Source organism: Mustela lutreola, chromosome 1 (assembly GCF_030435805.1).
Source record: "Mustela lutreola isolate mMusLut2 chromosome 1, mMusLut2.pri, whole genome shotgun sequence".
In the NCBI taxonomy this organism is placed as follows: domain Eukaryota; kingdom Metazoa; phylum Chordata; class Mammalia; order Carnivora; family Mustelidae; genus Mustela; species Mustela lutreola.
In genome coordinates, this window is record NC_081290.1 from 148,355,543 (window position 1) to 148,374,505 (window position 18,963).

At 38.4% G+C, this 18,963-nt stretch overlaps 1 protein-coding gene across 2 annotated transcripts in view; it reads right to left on the reverse strand.

Moving 5' to 3' along the window:
• The window catches only part of HHIP (hedgehog interacting protein), a 93,075-nt gene that overhangs the window by 68,767 nt on the left and 5,345 nt on the right, over nt 1-18,963 (reverse strand). For both annotated transcript variants that reach the window (XM_059176186.1, XM_059176193.1), the window contains exons 2-4: nt 18,072-18,264; nt 11,863-12,019; nt 10,977-11,178 (exon numbers count right to left, since the gene is read on the reverse strand). In XM_059176186.1, the coding sequence (XP_059032169.1) occupies nt 10,977-11,178; nt 11,863-12,019; nt 18,072-18,264 (552 nt within the window). The remainder of the gene's footprint in view (nt 1-10,976; nt 11,179-11,862; nt 12,020-18,071; nt 18,265-18,963) is intronic.

Here is an 18,963-nt window from a genome sequence, read left to right on the forward strand (position 1 = left end):
CCACACAGAAAGGTGAGGGCACTTACTGGCCAGTGTGGTAGGATGCCCAGTAAGCTTTGCACTAGCAGACGCTGATGGTGTTTCTGCATCAGGACAAAGGAGAATAACAAAAAAAATCAGAATAAAGCAAAGTAAGCCCCACTCTCCAAGCCTGGGCAAGCAAAAAGCCTCTAGCGCCTGAGTCACACCGATGGCTTCTCTTCCCTATCATTCCCATGGATACAGTTGGAGACTTGCACTGCTTTCAATTTCATGGAATTTGGGGCTAAAGAGGACCCATTAAACCAAGTCCCCTGACTTCAAAGATGAGGATGCAGAGAGCCCAGAAGGTTAAGGCAGACTGTTCCAAGTCCCAGAACTGGCAAAACTGGTACCCTAGTCTTGGCAGTGGATGAGTGCTATTGCCACACAGTGAGGTGGGATATGACAGGAATATAACACAGTAGGGATCAAAGGTGTTAAAAATTGATGCTGTCACCAGAGGTTTTCCTTAGTAGTGCTGGTAATAATTATTTACAAGGGAAGAAACTCACTGAGTCGTTCATGTCCAAAAGTTGTGTTTTGTTTTTGTTTGTTTCTGTGCAGAAGTTTTATATGAATTGACTTTAAATCAAAGCCAAAAACTTAAAATAGACACACACCCACACACCTACACCCTCCCACCCACACACACTCATACACAAGCTTCCTTGGACAAGGAGATACTGTCTTTAGGCTGCAATTAAGGAGCTATGCCAGCTATTGGATAAATCTTTTTCAAGCTAGGCACATTACTGCGAGTCACAAAATCCTAAGATCAGCCCCAGGTGACACGCACAGAGACCCTGGGTGTAAATACATTATTGATGTCATGGGGTTAATCAGATCTTCCAAACCCCTGGAGTTTCCAAACTTCCAAACAGAAGTTTAAATAGTGGTTAAAAGGGGAGTGGGAAAAAACCCCACAGCAGACTGGATAAGAGAGAATGAGCTACCTGGCTTTTTCAACCTCAGGTCATAGGCTTGAGTCCAGTCTAAGCTTAGGAACTGATAACTTATGACAGATGTTCGGTGACCTGTATGTGAGAGGGAAGTCAGTTCAAGCTTTGTTTCACCTTTCCTGAACAGGTGTGTTCACGTCCTTCCAACAAAGATGTTTGAACTGTGAGAGCCTCATCATCAATTCTTTCGGAGAATGCCCAAGATTTAATGGGAATTAAATTTGGTTATCTTTTTATCCTTTTTAGAGTAATGTTTTCCTAATTTTTTCTATCCTCAAGAGTCTTCCATGGTCACTGTATACACTGGTTTTCTTTTTTTTTTAATGTGTTTTTTTTTAACAGTTTCGAACTTTTGGCTAATGGTTCTTAGAACAGATGTGTTTTCCCTATCTAGAAATAGACTGAGGTCGGATGTAATTTTATTTAGGTTTGTGATACACTTGGATCAAAGGTGCTTTAGGATAGGAGGCTGGTTTAGAAATACCTTATTAAAAAATTTTTTTTAAAGTAAAGAATTTAGCTACTCTTAAAGAGAAAGCCAGAATATTTGATATTTAGATGTTTGAAAGGAATCATCTTTTCTGAAGAATTTTTTAACAATATGTAAATTTTTAAGATCCTTTTGTCATAACATTTTTATATGAGCTTCAGTTTATTGGGTTCAGTTCACAATCAGATTAAATGATTGTAGTTTCTAGCAATGATGGAATTAAGTTCATTGATCTCTTTTTCTGTTCCTGTTCTACTACAATGTATATGATAGAATAATTGGCACATATTTTATCTTAAAGAACTATTTTTTACAGATTTTCAGTGCTATGAAATTTAGGCATGTGGAATTACGCATTATTTTAAAATGAGTGAATGGATGACCTTAAAATTAAATTATACATGTCATGCCCAGATAGAGTAAAATAGAAATTCATTGGCTAAAGGATTCAAATTTTACCTCCCTTTTGATGTTAATTCCTGAGAGCCATTGTGACCACATGTGTTGTCACCTGGTATCACAAAGTCATGCTGAGATAGAAAATTAGATGGTTTAGAAAAAGATTTTCTCAAGCTTTTCTCATTATGATATATTATAGAATGACCTCAATAAATGGCACTTTTTTTTATTTTTCAAAGCATATTTTGACAAGCAAAGTCCAAAGTTGATTTTATATCAAGGTAGTGACTCAGTTTTTAAAAGCACTTTAAAGGGGCACCTGGGTAGCTCAGTCAGTTGTGTATCCAACTCTTGATCATGGCTCAGCTCATGATCTCAGGGTCATGAGATTGAGCCTAACATCGGGCTCCGAAGTGGGCATGGAGACTGCTTAAGACTGACTTATTTAACTTTGGTGTTTTCCTTTAAATTTCTCTCTTCCCTGATTTCATGGTACGTTTTACCGATCTGCTATTAAAAAACAAACAAACAAAATTGTGGAGCAGTACGCTATGTCATGACATTACATGGTAACTTCGTAGCAACTCTGCCCAAGTGCTTTCCTCCCAAATCCGGAGAATCTACATCTATGCTTGGAGCAATAGTTGCAAGTGGGCAAAAATATGAGCCTTCTTAGTTTTCAGTCCCAGTATATTTCCTTTGCAAATCCTACAATTTATTAACTCTACGGCAGATTGACACAAACCATGTTCCAAAACAAACACACAAAAAGACCTTCATTACTATAATATCCAGGTTGAGAGAAACTACTGTGGCAGCACAGAAATTCTAGTGAGAGGCTGTGGCCGTGCTCGGGGGTCGCCGCACTGTGCTTCGTCATCCTTAGGCATGTTCTCTGAGAACCCCCAGGAAGGGACTTTGCGTTAGGAGGCAGGTACCAAGGCCATCCATCTACTGTCTAGAGCTGATGTCGCAAAAGTGAAGGTTTTGTCTTTCTTTAGTTACACACTGAAATAAAAGTATGTTCTAGCTTTTTCTTTTTGAACTAAAGAAAACTCACACACATACATCAACATAACTTTGTTTCCCTGGGTCTGCCATGTAATTTTGTTGCAAAGGCTAACACTATTCCACAATTTCCGTAGGTTACAATTCAATCCCATATTAAGGGGGCTGTTATACACGAGGGCATCTAGTTAACAGTGGACCCTAGAGCCTGTGAGTCATTCTGGGGGCTGGTCTTGTCTTCCCTCCTCCCCCCACCCTTTTCATGTTAGAATGATAGATGATAAGAGCTAAAGCTCCCAAAGCATTTCAGATTCATGTGACATTGGACATATGAAGTGTGAGGTGCAACCTTTTATTATCTCTGTTCTGCAGATGAAGAGGCTAAGACTAGAGAGACTACCTCACTTGCCTAAAGCCAAATCACCAGCTCATGGTGTGGATGCAATGATGGGAGCCCAAGTTTGTATGCTTGATGCCAGATCTAGGCCGTCAGCTCACTGTCCTGCTGGGATGAACATCGCCCATCACCAATCACAGCTTCTTTTTTTAGTTTAGTTTAGTTTTTTTTTTTTTTTAAAGAGTTTAGTTTAGGTTTTTTTTTTTTTTTTTTAATTTATTTATTTGACAGAGAGAGAAATCACAAGTAGGTAGAGAAGCAGACTCCCTGCTGAGCAGAGAGCCTGATGTGGAGCTCGGTCCCAGGACCCTGGGATCATGACCTGAGCTGAAGGCAGGGGCTTTAACCCACTGAGCCATCCAGGCGCCCCCCAATCTCAGCTTCTTGAACATACTTCTGTCTTTCCTCCTGAGCAGTTAGCTGACTAAAGGCAGAGAGCAGCAGAGCACAGGGGTTTCAGAGCATGGCATCAGATAACTGCCTTGGAAATCTGGCTCCCGTGCTTGCTAGTTGTGTTAGCCTGGGCACTTTGCCTAACATTGGGCCTCAGTCTCTTCATCTGTGAAATGGGATAGTAATACATGCCTCACAGGGTTACTGTCAGAATTAAAGGGGTCATCTATGTTGTGGCTTAACAAAGTAAGAGCTTAAAAAAATGACAGCTATGATTAGTAAGAATGAAGACTGCAGGATACTTGCTAACAACACAGCTTGCTTGAGGTCTGTAGTTTTGAGAAAGAAAAGCTATTCAATGGCTCAAAAGGGAGTGCTATGCTCCCTTCTACCATTTACAGGTAGCTTTGTGATGCCTGCTATTTTCTTTGCTTTAGATAAGACAGCTCCTGGGAAGCAATGACAGGTGGTATCAACAATCGCTCTTCTCTCTTCTCTTTCTAGTCAGATACTCTGAAGTGGTAGCAGGCACGTTCAGACAGAGGATTTTTACAAGTGGCAGAGTCTTTCTCTAGGGTCCAGACTTTTTAGTTTTCCCCTTGTTTTAATGATTACCATAGACTTCTGAGATTTATAGGCTCTATTTCCTCTGCCCTTCAGGTCTTAGATAAATATAAAGACATTAATGTAAGAACTTTCCTCACCTCCACTGTGACTTATGGGACCTAAAATGCAGGAGAAAGCAGGCCTTTCTCTGCTCAGCTGGAGGGACATTACAGCTGCCTCTTCAGTTTCTGTCTCAGTAAAAAACGTGATGCACGATGGAAAAGAATTTATAGATTAAACTGGCTTATACTGGCATACAGTACATATATACATATCTATATTTATCAAATGTTTTATCAATGAGATTGCAAATGCCAAAATAAACACATAAGAACATCAGAAATGAAAACTAACTTAAACCAAACAAAAAATGACACTGATTATTTCTCATCAGCAAGGGACTTTTTGCTTTACATTAAGGTAATTGCTCCATGGACATTACTACTAGATTTGAAATGAGATTCAACTTATTTAAAAATTTAAAACTACATGATTCAGAGCGTATAGGGCATTTTGATATAAAGTATCTGTGACACTCAATTAAAGAAAAATAGTTGGGCTTAATGCCATGTCATTACTACCTTGATATGAAAAAATAACTGTGGCCCAAATTTTACTTGCAGCTGTGCATTTTGCTTACATTTTAACTTAAGAGTTTGGAACCAGAATGTTAAACCACAAAGAAAGGGAAGGCATTAAAAAGTTTTTATTTGGGGGCAGACTATTTAATGAATTTTCTAACCACTTTCAGAATGAAGTTGTCTAATAGTTATTCCCACCACTCATACATAGCAATTCTCTTCGAATGCAGTAATTTGATTGACCCAAAACTTCAAAAATGCCACATATACACTTGGGTGTTTTAGGATGGTGGTTCTTCTATTGCAATATTTACCAAAGATATTTTACGGCTTTCTTCCAACCTAAAGTATGCTGAAGAGCTGACTTCTAATGATTTTCTGAGAAAGTATTTGACACACGGTTGAATCATCGACATACACATTTGCGTGCACGCTATATACCCACTGCTACTTTTGATAAGCAAATTGCTTTTTCTTCTGCCCTGACTTATTTCACTAGAGCAATATACTAGCATTTCATGGGCTGCCATAAGACAGAAAGTTGAAGGCAGAGGAAAACACAAAAGGTTAGGTCTCTGACAAACTTTAGAGAAGTAGGACATCCACCCCAATGGGTTGATGAGCCCTTGGATTTCATTAAACTTTCGATGCTCATAATTATGCGTGTGATTTACAAGCATGTGAAATCAGAGGCTGCCCCACTGGGGCTTGCCCCGGCACACCCTGCGTCCTCCTCCTCATACTCCCCTGGCTCCCGGGCGCCCGGGCCACTGTCTCTCAAGAGTCCCACCTCAATGGGCTCAGTCACCCGGACAATCAGCAGCTTTCAGCCTTATGTCCTCCCCTCCCCTGGTAAAAGGATTGCTTCAAAAAGCATCTTTTGAAATGAGGATCCAAGTAGATAGAAAGGGACAGGAGTCCAGTCACACTTGTTCCAATGATAGACAAGTCTTTCGGCATTGTCTGCTGCATGCTGCTAGCCCAGAGGGCTGCTGTGGGTGTGAGCCTCTCCGTCTTCTGGCCGCTCATGAGAACTGAGTGGCAGAGAAAGCTGTGTGTTGGTTTCCTCAAGAGGCCACCCTGTGGGTAACAGGTGCAGGCTTGTGCTTCCTGCACACACACAAAGCTAAGGCTGACTTTCAGATCCTTGGTAGTCAGAAGCTTGGTAAAATTACGCTAGAGTAACTTTTGGTGTCCTCGTCATTTTTACAGGGGTCTACATATTTTAGGGGCAGGGATGACAGTTTGCCAACTAGCTGAATACCAGGTTCCAAAAGGAACAAAAATGGGAAAAATTTAGAGGCAAAGAAATTGTCCAATTAGAATTGTTGAGATTTTACAACATTCTTTTTCAAAACTTTATATCAAGAATCTTATATGGTGCAAGAATGAACTCCTCTTCTTCCTCAAAGTGGACAAGTAATACGTATAGGCCAAGGAAGCAACAAATGACAAATGACAAAAAAAGCGACAAATAACAGCTAATATTCAACCATTTGCTCCCCATGGACATTTCAGTAGTAGCACTTAGGCATAGTCTGGGCAGGGAAATGTGTCTCATTCAATGTGAAACTGACCCAGGTATTTAGTTCGGTCTAGATCAGGGGCTCTCAAATTGGCTACACGTTGAAATTGCTTGGGAAAGCTTTAAAATCATACCAATACCTAGGTACCAATCCCAGATAGTGCAACTTAATTTGGGCAGCAGAATTTTTTAAAGCTTTCAGGCAATTATACTGTTCAGCCATTCCTGAGAACCACTGGCTTGTCATTCCCAAGGACTTCAGATATATGAAGCTGATTCGAGCACTTGCCAGAAGGTCTGACTCAGAATTCAGCTATAAGCTCAATTTAAAGATTTCAAACTACCAGTATCCTTTTTTTTTTTAAGATTTTATTTATTTATTTGACAGAGAGAGAGAGAGATCACAAGTAGACAGAGAGGTAGGCAGTGAGAGAGAGGGGGAAGCAGGCCCTCTGCTGAGCTGGGAGCCTGATGTGGGTCTCAATCCCAGGACCCTGAGATCATGACCTGAGCCGAAAGCAGAGGCTTTAACCCACTGAGCCACCCAGGCACCCCTCAAACTACCCAGGGACATAGATAGTATGATTTTTAAAATTTCTCCCTTTGGGATAAAACAGCAACAACAATAACAAACAAAGCATGTGCATACTCATACACACACATACACACCCACAAATGAAGATTTTAAAGGCTGTTCACCAGTTGAACACTTGGGTCATTCTTCAGTGTATTAGTGGTTAGCTTATACAGTGCACTACAATCAAAAATCTATGAAATCACTACATCCTTTTAAAACAGTTTTCTGACTCACTCTTCACTTGGCAATTTCACAAAGCTCAGTCTTTTAGGATTTGAGCTGTTGTGAATGGAATCATCTCTTCCCAAACAAATGACAGTTTAAATTCACAGGGCATGAGAATTTATTCCATTCATCCAACTCAACAATGTATTTCCTATAGCAAAGACAAGTCATTTCTTTAGCTTGTTTAGCATTTTTGCATATAACTTGGGTTGGACAGACATAGACAATTACACGTACTGAAATCTCCCACAATATAGGCAGCACAATATGGGTGTTTAAAAATAAGACACCCTATTTTAGCTTCAGACAGGACCGCTTAGGGAAGAGTTGTCTAAGTTCCCTGGATGACTGGCTGTGTTGATGGCACCTCTCTGAAGTAGCTTTAAGAATCAGGGCTACTAAAGGTTCGAGGACACCAAGCATGTTCTGCTTCTTGCCACAAAAATGTCAGGCCTTTACCAGGTGACAGAAATCCCTGTTGATTCTTAATTGACAATTAGCAGAAACGGAATTCCAGATTCCCTTACAGCAAGCACTAGCTTTCAGAAACTCTTATAATCAGGAATTCCTCTTTATGTTTGTTTTAATATACTCAGACGATCATTAATTAATATCATGGGGGGATCTCCACTGTGGTTTGTCTTGTTTTCATTTCAAACATATGAAGGTTAGGTCGAGTATACATTATTAATTTCTGTGATCTGAGTATTGCAATCAATACTTTAGTCAGTTAATAAGGCTTTATGCCTTCTCTTAGAATTTTAAAACTGAAAGAAGAGAAAGTAATAATTTATGAAATTGCTATTTGTATTATTTACATAAAATGATTGTTGACAAGCACAGAATTCTGCCATGAACACACTAACTATTCATATATCAAGAAGCCTGAAAAAATTACTGTGAAATAGGTGTGAAAATTTTTTTACTTCAGAAGTCTCTAAGGGGCATATCACAAAAATCAATGGTATGATCAACTCATGAATGTGTTGGCATCCACCCCATCATACCAACAGTGGCCTCTTCTAATACTTCCAATTCATGACTTGCGAGGGAAGTTCCATAGAGCCTAAGATAAAGGAGAGTTGTAGCATCACCTACCTGAGGTAACAAGGCTGTCATCTCATTACTGGCTATACAGTATACACTCGACTCTGCCGTGATAGGTTCCTATCTTATTGACATCACTAGTCCCAAACTCCAAAAGAATTCAAATATTGAACTTTAAAAAATAGGTTATATTATGTATTCTACAAATGTAGAATCACAGATTTTTGAAGTTTATTTTAAGCCCTGTAAGGCCTGGAACTGTCGTAGGAAATAAGGGACAATGAGGGTTCTACAGAATTTTCCAGAGGCTTGCAGAACATACCAACTGCCGAATCACGGCACAGTCAAAATCTGGCTTATACAATTTTATTGCATGATGAAATATCTACAGGTCGGAGAAGATAAACTTTCGTTCACTACCCCAATGAATGGGCGTGAGATGAAACAGACACACTCTGAAGGAACCCCAAGAAAAGGCTGCCATTACTTAGGCAGGTAAACTGGTAGAAATGAGAACATTAGTTCTTCACTTCTTACAATGAAACTGAGCCCATTTCTTACACCTACATTTTATCATGCCTTATCTTTTTAATACCAATATTTTGATTCAAATATTTAAAAGCTGTATGTCATTCTTTCAAATACTTAAAAATATACTCTAAAACCATTGGCAATGTGTATCAGGGTTTATGTCCTTTGTCTCAGTAATGCTCTTTCTGTGAAGGGACATTAAGGAAGTCATGCATGATCAGGTTAAATAATACACAGGAGAATGATAAATCACATTACTTACACTGATAAAAAGAAAATACCGGAGTCACTCTAAATGTCTCATAATTAGGAAATTGAATACCCAGAAGAGACAAAAACTAAGTTTTTGAGAGAAGTTTTCAAATCTGGTAACATACTCATGACATACTCTTATGTCAAAAAAAAGAAAGCTAAAAAGATGTATATATGATTGGATTTCAATTTTATTTTAAAGCTGCTTGGGAGAAAAGTAAAAAGAAAACATGTTCTTGTATGTTTCCACATTTATTAATATGGACCTATATTATCTTGGAAGTCAGGATAAATTCATCTAATTTTATTATAAAAGCTGGAAGTATATCAAAATGTTAGTAGTAGTATTCTTTAACTGATGAGATTATAGGGGATGATTTTTAAAATACATTCCCCCAATTTTTTCTTTCATAAAGAGTACATATAACTTTCACAGTAAGAAAAATACACCGCAGGGTGCCTGGGTGGCTCAGTGGGTTAAGCCTCTGCCTTCGGCTCATGTCATGATCCCAGAGTCCTGGGATGGAGCCCTCCATCGGGCTCTCTGCTCAGCAGGGAGCCTGCTTCCTCCTCTCTCTCTGCTGCCTCTCTGCCTACTTGTAATCTCTGTCTGCCAAATAAACAAATAAAATCTGTAAAAAGAAATACACTGCTAGTGAGTAATATACGTGCTGCTGCATCTTAATTCTTTGCTCTTGTACCTATCAGAACACATTTCAAAATGTACTTATTAAAGTCTTATATGCAAAACACTAATGCTTCATTTTAAGAGTCTTTTGGTGATTTTGCTGTGAATTCTAATGAAAACTTTTATTGGGAGAAAGTTGAGACTACTGACTTAAACAGATTTTCCAAATGATCTGTGTGTTGGTGCTGAAGCCCTTTTCCATAAATGATCATACGTACCATCAAGTACTTCTCTTATGCAGGATTTCTTGGTGACAGAGTCACAACACACACCTGAATTTGGGTGCTACCAACAACATGGAATATATAATCTCTGTATTCTAACTGAATCATCCTAATTATTTTATTTTATTATTTTTTTTTCATCCTAATTATTTTAGATGGCAGGTAATGAATCGACATCAGGAATGTGCCTGTTTTTTCCTGGCTTATTTCTTCTGGTTTTGATATCCGTACCTTTGAATAGAGCTCAACAAAGCAAGGAGTTCATTTCTATATGAGTAGAATATACATCCTCCTTTGACTTTTCTCCCCAGGTAAGAAATATAAAAGACAACCAGTTCTTCTCAAATCGCACTGCTACTTTGTTTCATTCTAAATTAGTCATGAGCTATTGAATGTGCCTCAATTTTAAAATGTCAGTTTACTTTACAGCTTCGTACTGCTAATAATATAACATATTATGCTCTTGTCAAACTTGACAGTGATTTTATGTATATACTAGGACATTATCTAACATGAGAATCCAAACTGGAGAAGTGAGAGAAAGCAGCATATGCATATGTAATATAAAAATGGCTAACTATCGATGAAAACATTTGACTTACCTGTAAAAACATTGTACAAGGAAGTCATAGTAAAGGTAGCATTTTTTTATGAGAGACACAAAAACAGATGCAGTAAACGAATGCTTTGCTGTTGCCAAACCGAAAGACCTCTTTGTTTCTACCAGCAAGTGCAGATACACAATTCTAAGTATTATGCCTAGTAAACAACATTTAAACACATACTTTATAAAACCAGGTATTGTTTTCAATATGTAAATTACACAAGGAAAGCACGTCAAGATATCAACCTGATGGCACTGTTTAAGAGTCACCAAAGAACATTAAAAAGGTCATGTCACTGTCCCCAATCAGTTGTCGTAAATTACTGTCCCCTTAGGTTGTCTCCTTAAACATTCTTTCTTTTTATTACAAATACTTTCAGCGAGAGCAGGAACACTAAAATAAAATCAACATAGCCAGAGCAAAGAGAAATAAAATTTAAAAAGCCAACCTTTATTCCACTTTGAACAAGTTTGTGAATGTCCAAATAAGGCTCCTTGAAAATTTCTCCTTCGGGGGTAAGTATCTTCACGTAACCTTCTTTTTCCAGAATGAAGAGACGGTGCGAGCCATCCCCACTATGCAGGGCGCCGACAGGCTGGCGCAGCCCACTCACAACCTCCTGAATACAGAAGCAGTTGTGTTTGTGCTTTCTAAACAAATTAAAGAAAACCAGTAAGCTTTTCTTGAGGTGAAGGAGGGAAAGGATGTACTTGCATCCTTTTCAAAATCTATTTCCTCTAGGAATCAATGGTTTTTGAGAATCATGACGTGCTGTTAGCCCAAAAGTCACCGTATGATTCTTTAAAGTTCTTTTCAGTGGAACAAATAGCCTTCTACCAAAAAAAGTCAAAGAGAATCAAAATATAAATTTTACAGATTTTAAAATTTCATGAGCTCATCATCTTATCTTTTAGTGACTCTAATTAAAATTAGCTTTACTCACAATAATTAAGCCTTACAGAAAGGCCCTCAGAGAGAAAGTTCTGAGATCTATTTATAAAACTCTGATTTGCTAATAAGAATTGCACTATTTCCATATGCTAACAACAGCCATAAAGGTCAAGTTTAAAACTATAATCATGAAATTCACATGACTCACAGAGAGGCCAAACTCATAATAAAAGATTAGTAGTCTAAGCATTAAAGGCATTTAAGCAAATATGATGTTAGACAAGCAAACTACCAAAAAGAAAAAAAAAAAAAGCGTCTGGAGGAGATAGCTGCTGGAATCAAACACAGACAGTGGATTCACTATCAAAACCACAAAACTGGTCAGTTGGTGTTTTGTTTTTGTTTTTGTTTTTTAAGATTAAAGAGCATTTATCTTTATGAACCTGCTGATCTCTTCCACTTTGTCATAGTCTTCCATCTGGTCCAAGTAGTTAGATGCTGGTCCTCTGATTTGTTTTCTTGGAAAATCTGGAAAGCACAACCCACCATCTTTTCTTGCATAGTAAAAACAAAACTCTTCAGCAGTAGTTTGAAGGAAACCTTTAAAAAAATGCAGAAAGACTCATTAGAAATATTTAGCATGACAGTAAAAATGCCCTATTTGAAAGATAACATATGGGGAACATTTTTTAGAAAGTATATGAATATTCTAGGAAAATAATAAAAAGAAAGGACCACTTTTTGGCTTGGGATTTCCTTTTTTTTTTTTTTAACCAAAATTGAAGAATTTCTGTTAAAGTGAAATAATATGGCATGGGATATCTTAAAAGACTCATACGGAATACACAGAATCCAAATCCAGCATTAATCTTATTGCACTGACCCTTTGCAAGCTTCCTCATTTACCATATGTTGTACTTGTAAGTTTATCCCATCACTGGTCAGCACTTCTTCCCCCTACTGTAGCAAATAACCTCCTAAGAAGAACACACTAGAGTCAAGAAAGAAATAGACCATCAGGTGCCTATTTGGGTCATTTTATAATCTTTTTCTCTGTCACTCACATGTGATTGAATAATAAATCTACTGACTATCACAAGGCCCTTATATGTTGTAATAAATGACTGACTCACTGTGACGGTGTTAAGAACAGAGCCGCCATCTTCAAATACGTATGTGCCTTTTTCCTACCCATCGCTTACAGAAAATAATGCTTATCTTGTAATATAAGAACTATATTTAAACTATCCCTTCAGTCTTCTCAATCAGAAAGCTGGTATGCCACCCTCACTGAAAAAAATATGACAAGTCAAAACAGAAATGCAAAGCAGACTTACTTAAAGGGATCTAAAAGATGTTTTCTCTTCTTTTACCGATTAAGAACTTTTTTAATCAAATAAAAACAACTATATTTACTAAAGGAGAGGAGGACTTTATGACAAAAAAAGAATTTTGACATTATTTTCACAATTTGAGTAAATAAGGTGTGTTTTTTGGCGGGGGGAGGGCACATTACTAAGATTCCTTCCATATTCTGATTACTTCTGCTTTCAGAATATGATGTTGTTACCAGAGTCAACCTTACACATAACCCTTTGATTTTTACCTAACAATTTAGATTATTGTATATATAACAGCTTTGTGATGAAGGTACCTTGTAACTTGGCTGATGTTTAGAAGCTGTATAATGGATTCAGGTTTGCAAGGATTTCTAAGAACAAGAACTGGGGACAACCAAGTGAGACTTATCCATGGAACGTGAAAGACTAAAGGTCTATTTTCTAGGAGCTTGACTTGGGCCCCCTCAAACTTAAAACTAATCTTAGAATTCTGAGAGTCCTGATGTACATTTTGACCTAAGTTTTGGGTAAAATGCATCATCCCTAAATTTCTGAGACAGACTCTTCAAGACCAGTACGGGACGAGGCTGTTAGGAAACATCTTCTCCTTGGAAATCGGGCAAGTGAGAGCAGATGTCCTTGGGAGTGTGTGTGTGTGTGTGTGGGTGTGTGTGTGTGTAGGGGTGGGGTAAGGGTGAGACTGAAAGGAGGCATGGCAGCTGGGAGGGGTGCTTCATGGGAGGGGCAAGGCAGCTGGAAGGAGGTTATCTTTCTTTGAAAAAAATTCAGGGATTAGAAATTGGGGAGAGGAATGAAGGCGGCAGTAATTTACCCTTCTTCAGTGATTCACTGTTTACAAAAGATGACTTTTCTCCTCCGTTCTTTCCTGGCTAAGCACATAGATGAAAACTGCTCAGTAGTGTTGAACAAGACTGTTTGATGTAAAAAGAGAAGGAAAACTGCGTTGCTAAAGCAAACTTTTTGCAGTTTGGGGCTTGATCTTTTTCTGGGGTGACACACACACACACACACACACACAGCTCCCATCAGGCATCAAGATCTCCATGCCAATATTATGCATGCAGGAATACTGTCATAATATGGATATATTTATAACTGAATGTGTAAATGAGAAATTTTGCTTTAATATGATCTTTGTCTGCAAGATCACATAAAAATTTCAAAGTGAAATTGGTAAGAAATTTCAAGTTTGCTTTTTAAGAAATATCTCCATCCAGGATTACTGTCTGCAAACCAATACCATCTTAAGAGAAAATTAACAAACAATGCTGATGGCTGATTCCATTCTACAAGGATATTAGCTGGGGACAAACGTGGAAGTGACAAATCATTTTCAAATGTAACACTTGAAGATTAAAGAGTATAGATTCATAAGCCCTATGGCTCCAAAGGTGTTCTCTTACCAAATTAAAACAAAAATGGAATTAACAGTGAACTACTCTTGGCTTTTTTACAGAATCTATGCAAACTGAGTAAGGGTAAAGGAGGGAGCCAACTCAAAAGACACATAAAAATATGGACATTTTCCTCCTAATTACAATATTTGAATTGCAACATCTTCTACTTTTGTTACTTTTTTTTTGTTACTTTTTTGTTACTTTTTGATTTTGTGGACAGTGATGACTAGGATATATTTTCCTGTGAATAGCTAAAAGGGACCTGGTTTCAGGACACTGGGTTTACATTTGTTTATTGTCAGGGAAGATATAATTTACCAAATAGTACCCTTCTATTTGGGACAATACCCCGAGCGGCATTTTACCGAAGGTGGGTGTTAAGTTCACCTTGGATCATCATGGTATGATCAAGGCTACTGATGATGGAAATACATGGATTTTTTCCAGCAGCGGCATCTTTAAAATTCCTGATAATTTATCAAATACCCTGGACCTGTAACTATTCTCCTGGATCACGATGAATCCAGTCCTACTATACCACAAAGCGATGCACAACATACTGATGTAAATAAATATTCTCTGTGGAATGTTCTAAGCTCTAGCTTTCCTCTTGGCCATGTATACTAGAGAAAAGTTACTCTTCTTCATTATGTATGCTGTTCACCATAATAAGGAAAAAAACAACACACAAGAAAACCCACTGTCAGTAAGGTCTGCCCTTGACAGCATTTTCTAATAGAGGTCATGGATTTTGATGTATCCATCCATTCCGTCTGGTTTGCTCTCCCGGGGACTAATAAGCCACATGTGTAAGGTATCTGACTGGGGTCAGGACTGGCTATGGACTACAGAGACTCAGTGGAATCAAACCCTTGACCTTGGCCTCATTAGCAACAGGATTAAACCAATTGAACTAATTGTATACAGACATTTCACACTAAATAACCTACAGCTGAAGAGAGGACGGCCTGAGAGTGAGAAAAACTATATCATGATACTCGTGGTAACAAGTATAAAGGAGGAAGCAAGGCCACTGAACGTGCGTTTCCACCCTTTCCACAGAGTGTGCTGTTTGCTGCGGGAACAGCAAAACATCGCCCTGCTCGTCATACGGCAGGCAGAGAAGAGGGCCGCTGGTCTGAGAAGGGAGCGCCTGTGTGCCTGTGTGGGTGTTTGTTTTTCTTTTGTTTTCAAATGCAATTTTGCTCTTTTATGAGTTTTAAGAATTTACTTCCTTAAGTCAATTCACAACTGGAGAATATTATGATTAATAAAACCCTAGTGTATCCCCACTACCGTCTTTTAACTTTTCTCATGTTTTGAATATAGGCAGACCATGAATATTTCTGAATTACAGTTTCTTTTTTTTTTTTTTAAAGATTTTATTTATTTATTTGACAGTCAGAAATCACAAGTAGGCAGAGAAGCAGGCAGAGAGAGAGGGGGAAGCAGGCTCCCCGCTGAGCAGGAAGCCCGATGTGGGGCTCGATCCCAGGACCCCGGGACCATGACTCGAGCGGAAGGCAGAGGCTTTGACCCTCTGAGCCACCCACGCACCCCTGAATTACAGTTTCTAAAGCACAGTTATCATCAGGATGTTCTTGGGTTCCAAGGTGACTGGTGCTTTCTTAAACTCATGAAGGTGAAGCAAAGGGATAGAGCATTTCTGTTTATTTCTTGACCTCCTGGGCAATGGGGGGGAAATGAAGATGTCTTTGAGATTTTTTTTTTCCCCTCTCTCAACCCCTTTCGGCATGTGCCCTAGTGGTGGATTTTCAAGTTATTCATGTGCAGGAAATGAGGTTATTAATGAGGAAAGTCAAATATATTGACTTCTTATAAGAAAGAATCACAAACTATCTCTTTCCTGCAGTTATGAACTCTAGAGGATAGTAAACCATGTCATTCTGTAGACTTAAGAAGGTGAAAATGTTAAAAATTTGTTTTGAGGGCAATTTCTGAAAAATAAGTGTTCCGGAACCGTGAAGAGCCTTCTGCGTTGGGGCAAGGGCTGAGCGGGGAGAGTCCCATCTTATCTATCATACTTTAGAAAATGGTCAGCTCTGTGCCCTGGATCAGTCTGGAAGCAAATTGGTTAACATAAATTAACACAAAGAGTGTGTTATTACAACTCACTTTTGGGACCTGTCTTTAGAATGATTATTAGCTTCTGACAGATGCAGGGGAAGTCCCCTCTGCCTGTTGCTGGAGCCTGTAGGCTGTCCCTGGAAAGCACCCTTGCTTCTCTACCCACCACTGGAGTGGAGCTGTCATCTGGTTGTCTTTCAAGGCAGCCTGGGTGGCCCCCAAAAGCACTTGACATCTTGATGCTCTTCGGCAGTTTTACATATACACAAACTTTGTAGAAACATAAATTTGTCATTCATCACCACATATGTTGATCTGGGGAGCGAGGTGCTTGCAGGTCTAGCTCCTGAGCTATTTGCGGCACTCTCTCTCTTTTGCTGGATGTTGTTCCCTGTTGTTTGTTTTGGAAGCTAAAATAACTCACATCTATAGAGACCTTAGGGGTGAGTCCTTAAATCCAGCACCGTTGTATTTATCTCAGGTAGATAAAGGTGGACGAAAATGGTAAGTGACCATATTACTTTTCAATTTATATTGGTAAAGGCGAACCTTCAAGACTTGAGATTTGCAGCAAACCTTCATGGTACCTAATCTGTTATCGCTTCTTTGCGGGACATCTAGGCAACCTTGACCTGTTCTCCTCTGCCTTGGGGAATGTGATAAAGGGGAAGAAACAGTTGGTTCAAGAAAAGCCTTTCAGACATGGTGGTAGTTTACAAAGACAATAATAATATTTTCTCACGAATGGGTTTAGATACACGTATGGTGCACCGAAGGAAGCAAGCAACCCTAGCAAAATGTTTTCTTAGGTTAGTAAGAGAGCTCTATTAAAAAAAAAAAAAATAAAGAATGTACACTTTTCTGGGTCAGAGAAAAATGTAAAATATGCATAGCAGTTTAAAAAGGTCTCCAAGCGCATCCTACAGTTCTTAAAACTTGTCTTTTCCTTCAATGCCATTTAGTTTTATAAACTGTTAGCTTCAGTAGATTTGTTTGTGTGTGACTCTGCCTAACTAAACAGAATCTGTCTGGTTAAATTCTTTTGTATCTCTATGTTGATTTTTCCAACTGAAGCAACAACAGCCCAAGTTTACAAACTTTGGATGGTAAAAGTAACCAAGGTCCAAGAATCTATTTGTTTTTTAGGGTCCAAAATAGGGTAGTGAGCACATATATTTGTGACACTGTCAGCCTACAAACTTCTATATCTGTCCTATCACTTCCTCGCCACACAACTTCGGTTAAGGCATTTAACCTCTCTTGAGGCTCAGTTATCCTCCTTGGTCAAATGGGGATGACTCCACTTTTCTTTCCTGCAGCACAGAGTTTTTAAGGAGCAAATTCGCATTATATGTGAAGGTGCTGTGTAATGTGTTACTTTGGATTTCTAATAATTCTTTATTTAAGGAAATAAGACCTTAAGAGTCTGTGGGCAATCTGCACTTTGGTATCAGCTAGGTAGAAAAGGAAGCTGTCTTGATATTGATGCTGGCGGATGAAAAAGACATCAAGAAATCTGTACGGATAATCCAATGCCTATAAAGACCCCAACTGTATTTTCGATTTAGCAAATGTAAAACATCTCAACAAAACCAACTGTAGACCTATGAACTGTTGTAAGCCTTTCAACAGCAATTCTGACAGTTTACAAATTTGTCAAGGTTAACTGTGAGGTAAAAATAGGTTTTTGGATAGGTGAGATAAATTTTACCCCCTCAGAAGTGAGCATTTAAGAACAGGCATCTTATAAGGATATTCTGCAGTAGTTTATTTAATTTGTCCTTTTTTTTTTTTTTTTTTTTTTACCTGGAATATGGCCTCGGCAAGTATAAAAGAATTCTTTGCAATAGTCTTTGCAGAGCAGGGGAAGTGCAAGGTCTCTTTCCAAGGCTTCTCTTTCAGGTGAGTGGAACAGGCTCTGGGAATGTGGAGAGCAAAGGGCACATTTGATTTCCTCCAGTAACTTCCCACATTCTGTGTTGTTGGTAACAGAAAATATCTGAAAGCCATAAATCAGAAACAAACTTCTTTTTAGTCACATGAAGTTAGGTTTAGTTATGTTTTTTGTAATTCTATAAGTAGACTCATGTAACTTAGCCATAGCGGTTGTCTGAAAAGAATTACCATGTCACAAATACAGAATGCTTTTAATAAGGATATAAGTAGAGTCTCTTGGGCTGACATGGGGGAGCAGAGGGTAAGGATGCCCAAAAGTGCTTCTTACTCTTGCAGGTCAAAGTCTGTTTATCTTTCAGGTATGAAAAACTATATGACAATAGTACTGAGACCCTTTAACCCTTTAGCATTTTACTCTGTGTCAAAGTGTACAGTGACTGATATTTACTCTAAATACCTTTATCCTCTAAATCCTCCAAGTACCTTTATCCAACTGTATATAAAGCAGAATTTTCAAAGACATGGTTATTTGTGTCTCAGGTAAAAATGTAGTTCACTCCTGATATTCCTAATATGATATTCTCAGGGATATTACTGGAATGACATTTCTCTAATTTCAGGTAATTTTTAATCTACAGATTGCATAGGGAAAGTTTCCTACAGTGGGGGAAATACCTTCTTTTCATGTTGTATAAAAATAATATCTGAAGCTGAACTGGTTTAAGACCAATTTTTATTATTCATTTTATCTTAGCCAGGAAAAACTTTCTAACTAGCTCCTCAGGTATGTTATATACACGAA